The sequence below is a fragment of the Chiloscyllium plagiosum genome, chromosome 42, assembly GCF_004010195.1.
Source record: "Chiloscyllium plagiosum isolate BGI_BamShark_2017 chromosome 42, ASM401019v2, whole genome shotgun sequence".
Lineage (NCBI taxonomy): Eukaryota > Metazoa > Chordata > Chondrichthyes > Orectolobiformes > Hemiscylliidae > Chiloscyllium > Chiloscyllium plagiosum.
In genome coordinates, this window is record NC_057751.1 from 14,860,038 (window position 1) to 14,865,828 (window position 5,791).

Genomic DNA, 5,791 nt, shown 5'->3' on the forward strand with positions numbered 1-5,791 from the left:
ATTCACTCATACGTACAAGTGAACACTCAATCAAACACTCAGCAACACCTCATTTGCAGCTCTCCAGTCATAGACTGGATGAAATAAGCACGGCCCAGTCTCTTTCTGGGGAATGAGGTGAAGGTCGGGTCCTGGATCACAGGAATGGAGCTGGTCTGAGAATCACAGGTTCAGGCCCCACGTTGGCTCATGTTGATGGCACGTCTTGGGTGGGGGCAGTGCAGAGGTCTGGGTTCAGGCCCTCCAGGTCAAGACCACGCAAGGCATGTTCACGACCCGGCTGAGCCTGGGAATCTTCCTAGCATTACCCCACGGAAAGGTGTGGGAATCAGAAATAATTTTTTTTTTAGAAAGGGGCCTGTTCCCTGCTGGGAAACACAGGCATTCTGTCATGAATGGAGTTAAAAAAATCTATTTTAAGGCACATCATGGCTACTTTGAAGATACATTAAATCATCACACGAACTGGACTGAGCTGTAGCCCTCGCGACGTTTCTCAGAGGTCAACATCAGTCAGTCAATGCTCCTCATGAGACTGGAATACGAAGTATTGTGTTTTGAGCTGCGATAGAAGCCATGACAGAAAACCCAGTGCACCAAAACTGCTGGTGGCAGCAACCTTAAGAGACCATGCGTAAATCGCTTACCCTCTGCCATGGCCAAACTGACTCAATGGTAACTCATCTCCAGGAGTCTGAGTCTCACGCCCCAAAACTGAACCCAATTTTCAGCTCCAGCTACAGACAGTACTCAATTTCTGAATGCACAACTTCGAAACAAGATCCCGTTTTAAAATCAAAGAGCTAGCGTGAATGTTCATTCATACTTACAACCAGTCATTTTATACTCTATGGTGTTCCGACTAGTGTGCATATGTACTCAGGAGTGGGACCGATGCATAACTTGTGCCTCTCGTGGGTGTAGTGGACAGCGAAGAGGGTTGCCTCAGATTACAACAGGATCTGGACCAGATGGGCCAATGGGCTGAGGAGTGGCAGATGGAGTTTAATTCAGATCAATGCGAGGTGCTGCATTTTGGGAAAACAAATCTTAGCAGGATTTATACACTTAATGGTAAGGTCCTGTGGAGTGTTGCAGAACAAAGAGAACTTGGAATGCAGTTCTGTAGTTTGTTGAGAGTAGAGTCGTAGATAGATAGATAGATAGTGAAGGCGGCATTTGGTACGCTTTACTTTATTGGTCAGAGTATTGAGTACAGGAGTTGGAAGGTCATGTCGTGGCTGTACAGGACATTCCTTGGGCCACTGTTGGAATACTGCGTGCAATTCTGGTCTCCAAAAAATGTTGCGAAACTTGAAAGGGTTCAGGAAAGATCGACACGGATGTTGCCAGAGTTGGAGGATTTGAGCTGCAGGGAGAGGTTGAATAGGTTAAGAGGCATTTGGATGGGTATATGAATAGGAAGGGTTTGGAGGGATATGGGCCGGGTGCTGGCAGGTGGGACTAGATTGGGTTGGGATACCTGGTCGGCATGGACGGGTTGGACCGAAGGGTCTGTGCAGTACATCTCTCTGACTACCTCTATATAACTGCTGCTCTACACCACCTTTACTGACAAATCTGGCTACAACAGAAAATCCTCTGGCATGTGAATTAGAAAGACAGCTCCCGACCCTCGAATTGTTCTCTCTGCAAGTTTAAAACAAAAGCCCTCCTTTTGTCGACACAGTGAAGCACAAGTCAGATTTCAGTGCAAAGACTTTCAAAAGGATGTCTAAAGAGAAGAAACTGCCTCCGACTCTGAATATTACTGGTTAGCTTTGCAATTCCAGGCTGGCATCTCCACTTTTGAGTCCCTCACGTAGTGAAACAGAGAGATAGGATGAGGCCGTTCAGCCTATCCAGCTGATCAAACACATGAATGCCTTTTCCACCCAGGCCACGGTCATCTGGGGTACCTCGGCTGAATCCTGAAGCTTGAACTGACTGACTGAACTTCACCATTGTGGTACTTGTGAAGGCCTGGGTCCGGAACTACGGGGAGCGGGACAAACTCAGATGGTGTTTTTAATCTTTGACAGGAAAGAAAGGAGGAAATTGAAGAACAGTCTGCTTCTGGTCAGGAAGGGAGGGACTTGACTCAAATCGGTCCACAACAAACCACCAGGCATTTATTCACTTACTCGCAAACTCCACGTCAGCCTTGCAGCTTTTCAGTCGGGACCCGTGCACTCACGCACGCACTCACTCATTTATTGGTTTGCTGCCAATCGAAAGGTGATGCTGATATCCCTGGAACCAAACACTCAGGGGTGGGGGTGGGGGGGCTTTCTCTGCTCTCGTCTCGGTCTTTTCATTCAAGGGAGTGATGCCAAGCCAGCGCCAATATTCCTGTTCAGAGCTGCCTGACTCAAGTGCACCCACACAAATGAAAGTGGTCGCGACGCCTCCGTTTCCCACCAGATTTTAATTCAAGAACGGCACAACGGAAGCGAAAGACAACCTCTCCAGCAACTGAATTTTCAAATCATCATTGTCGATTTGGTACCAGCTGTACTTCACGCTGCTGACGTCGGGCGGGGACTGGCTGTAGGTGCCCTCCAGGGGGGCGATGGTGACCAGGACGTTGAAACAGACCCCGTCGGCCTTCCCGGGGACCGCTCCGGTGTGCTGCAGGCTCAGGATGCCGTGCGTTTTCACCCGGAGCTGCGCCTCCCTCAGGCACTCCCGGCTCAGTCTGTAAATGGCCACCTCGACGCTGCACGAGAGCTCGGCGGAGGACGAGCCGCACGCTGTCACGGGGAAGTGGGGCCACTCCTGGTTGCTGGCCAGCAGCCAGAGGTCGTTGTTCTTGTTGAGAAAGGCCGCCAACACCCTGTGACAGACGAGCGAGCAGGACATCTCGATGGGAACAGTCACTGGGTGAGATGCCTTCTCCTTGTACTTCACGGCAATGGAGATGAGATTTAAGATGTCCCTGGCTCGGAGCGGAAGGGGCGACACTCTATCCCACCACTTCGCCTGCAAGGACTCGGCATCGCTCTCTGACGTGCTCTTCAGAGTTCCTCCTGCAAACACAGCCGCGTCAGGAATTTCACACTCAGACACCACAATTGCACCCCACTCCGTTGAACAGTGGAAAACCCCCATCGCGAATGACGCTCAACTTAACGATGGAATATGAAAACCGGCCAGCTTTAAAGGCACTCTGCACAGACATTAGATAACGAGGGAAAAGGTGGGACCACTCAAGGTTAAAGGAGGGAACTTGTGCGTGGAGGCAGAGGATGTGGGTGTGGCCCTAAATGTTTGTGAGTTTCGTGTGGAGCAAGCTGAGATCAGGAAAGCAGTGGTGTTGGGTCTCTTGAAAAGCATGAAGGAAAAGTCCCCATGGCCTGATGGTATACTTAGTCCCCCAGGTTACTGACAGAGGCAAGAGAGGAGATTGCTGGGACCTTGACCAAGATCTTTGTGTCCTCACGAGCCACTGGAGAGGTCCCTGAGGACCGGTGAGTAGCTAATGTTGTCCCTCTGTTCGAGAGGGAACTCGGGACAATCCAGGAAACTACAAACCAGAGATTCTCAGATCGGTCATGGGCAAGCTATTGGAGAGAACTCTTAGGGATAGGACTTATACACATTTGGTAAAGCATGGCCTAACTCAGGACATTCAGCATGGCTTTGTGCAGGGCAGGTTATGTCTTACCAACTTGATTGAATTTTCTAAAGGAGGTGACGAAGGTGTTGTTTACATGGATTATATTGAGGCTTTTGATGAGCTCATCCCGAAGATGAAGATGCATGGGATCCACAGTGATGTGGTCACGTGAATTCTGAACTGGCTTGCCCAGAGGGTAGTGACGGAAGAGTGTTTGACAGACTGGAGGTCCGTGACCAGTGGTGTTCTGTATTGGGAAACATCAATGACTTGGTTGAAAACGCAGACGGGGGTCAGTTTGCAGAGGACACAAAGATTGGTGGAGTTGGGGATGGTGGAGATTAATGTGGGTAAGTGTAAGGTGCTGCACTTTGGTATTTCAAATTAGATTAGACTAGATTCCATACAGTGTGGAAACAGGCCCTTTGGCCCAACAAGTCCACACTGACCCTCCAAAGAGTAACCCACCCAGACCCATTTCCCTCTGATTAATGCACCTAACACTGTGGGCAATTTAGCACGGCCAATTCACCTAACCTGCACGTCTTTGGACTGTGGGAGGAAACCGGAGCACCCGGAGGAAACCTACGCAGACACGACGAGAGTGTGCAAACTCCACACAGACAGTCGCCCGAGGTACGAGTCGAACCCAGGTGCTGTGGGGCAGCAGTGCTAACCACTGAGCCATCGTGACATCCAACGTGGCAGAGTGGGCGGATGAGGTTTAGTGAAGTGTGAGATCACGCATTTTGATCAGAAGGACTCTGAAAGGTGTATGGCATGTGTGCCTTTGCTGGTCAGCAAACTGAGTACAAGAGGACACCTCGCTGCTTTCTAAGGCTTCAGTTCGGCCACACTTTAAGAATTGCATTCAATTCTGGTCACCACACGACAGGAAGGCTGCAGTGACCCTGTGACAGAGGGTGCTTTGGGGGAGGGCACGGAAGGGGTTTACCAGGACGCTGTCTGGACTAGAGGGTCTGAGCTATAAGGAGAGACTGGAAAAACTCAGGCTGTTTTCTCTGAAGCGGCGGAGGCTGAGGGGAGACTTGATAGAAGTTTAGAAGATGACCAGATGCATTGATCGAGTTGACGGTTCAAATCTTTTATCTGGAGTTGAAATGTCTAATCTTTGGGCGAATGCGTCTAAGGTAAGGGGAGGAAGAATTCAAAGGAGATGTGAGGGGCTCGTTTTGTTTTTACACAGAGAGTGGGAGGAGTGTGGAACGCGCTGCCAGGGATGGGAGTGGAGACGAGTCGGGGTGTTTAAGGGACTTTTGGATAAGCACATGAATATGCAAAAGATGAAGGGATGTGGGCCAAGGGTGGATAGAAGGTTAAGCAGAGTTTAAACTGCTGTCATGTTTGGCACATCGTGGGCTGAAGGGCCTGTTCCTGTACTATGTGAATCATCGGTGCAAATATTGTGACATTGCAACCAGAGAACCCAACAATGTGGCGATCACTGCTGACAGGAACCGTGCCCAACATTGTCCACAACACAAAGGCTCTGGGACTCGCTCATCTGTACACATCAGTGATTTCCTGCTGATCTCCCTCAAAGAAATGACTCGGTGACTCCAGCGTGACATTGTCCCAGTCTGAAAACCCATCCGCGTTGATGTAAATCCTGAGGTTGGCAGTTACACTGTGAGACACTCAGCACACATCTGTCAGGACACCTCCAGCACCTCAGCACTGCTCAGAATCACAGAACGGATATGGCACAGGAGGGGGCCAGTCGGCCCACTGCGTTCATACTGTCTAATGTCAACCTTTTCTCCATACCCCAGCTCAGCATGTCTATCCCCAATCCCCCTCCGATGTCTCTCTCCAATGCCTCGATTGAAGCTGCCTCCCCCACGTTTCCAGGCAGTGCATTCCACAGTCTAACCACTCGCTGGGTGAGCGAGTTCTCTCTCACATCCCCCGAACCTCGTTTGTACCTCACATTAACTGCATACCCCTCTTCGTTCTTGTTCCTTTTACAACCAGGAGCAGCCGCTCCCTCTCTATCTCCAGCCCGCCCATGATTTTGGAGACCTGGACCAGATCTCCCTCTCAGCTGTCTTCTCTCAGTCCCGACTTCTTCAATCTCCCCTCATAACTGAGGTTTCTCATCCCTGGAACTCTTCTTGTCAACCTCGTCTGCACTCTCCCTCCAATGTGTTC

At 50.3% G+C, this 5,791-nt stretch overlaps 1 protein-coding gene across 1 annotated transcript in view; it reads right to left on the reverse strand.

The window, feature by feature from the left end:
* Nucleotides 1–2,409: 2,409 nt before the first annotated feature.
* LOC122542976 (8-oxo-dGDP phosphatase NUDT18-like) overlaps nucleotides 2,410–5,791 on the reverse strand; it is a 23,322-nt gene continuing 19,940 nt past the window's right edge. The window contains exon 5 of the mRNA XM_043681120.1: nucleotides 2,410–3,032. Within this exon, the coding sequence (XP_043537055.1) occupies nucleotides 2,428–3,032 (605 nt within the window). The 3' untranslated portion in view covers nucleotides 2,410–2,427. The remainder of the gene's footprint in view (nucleotides 3,033–5,791) is intronic.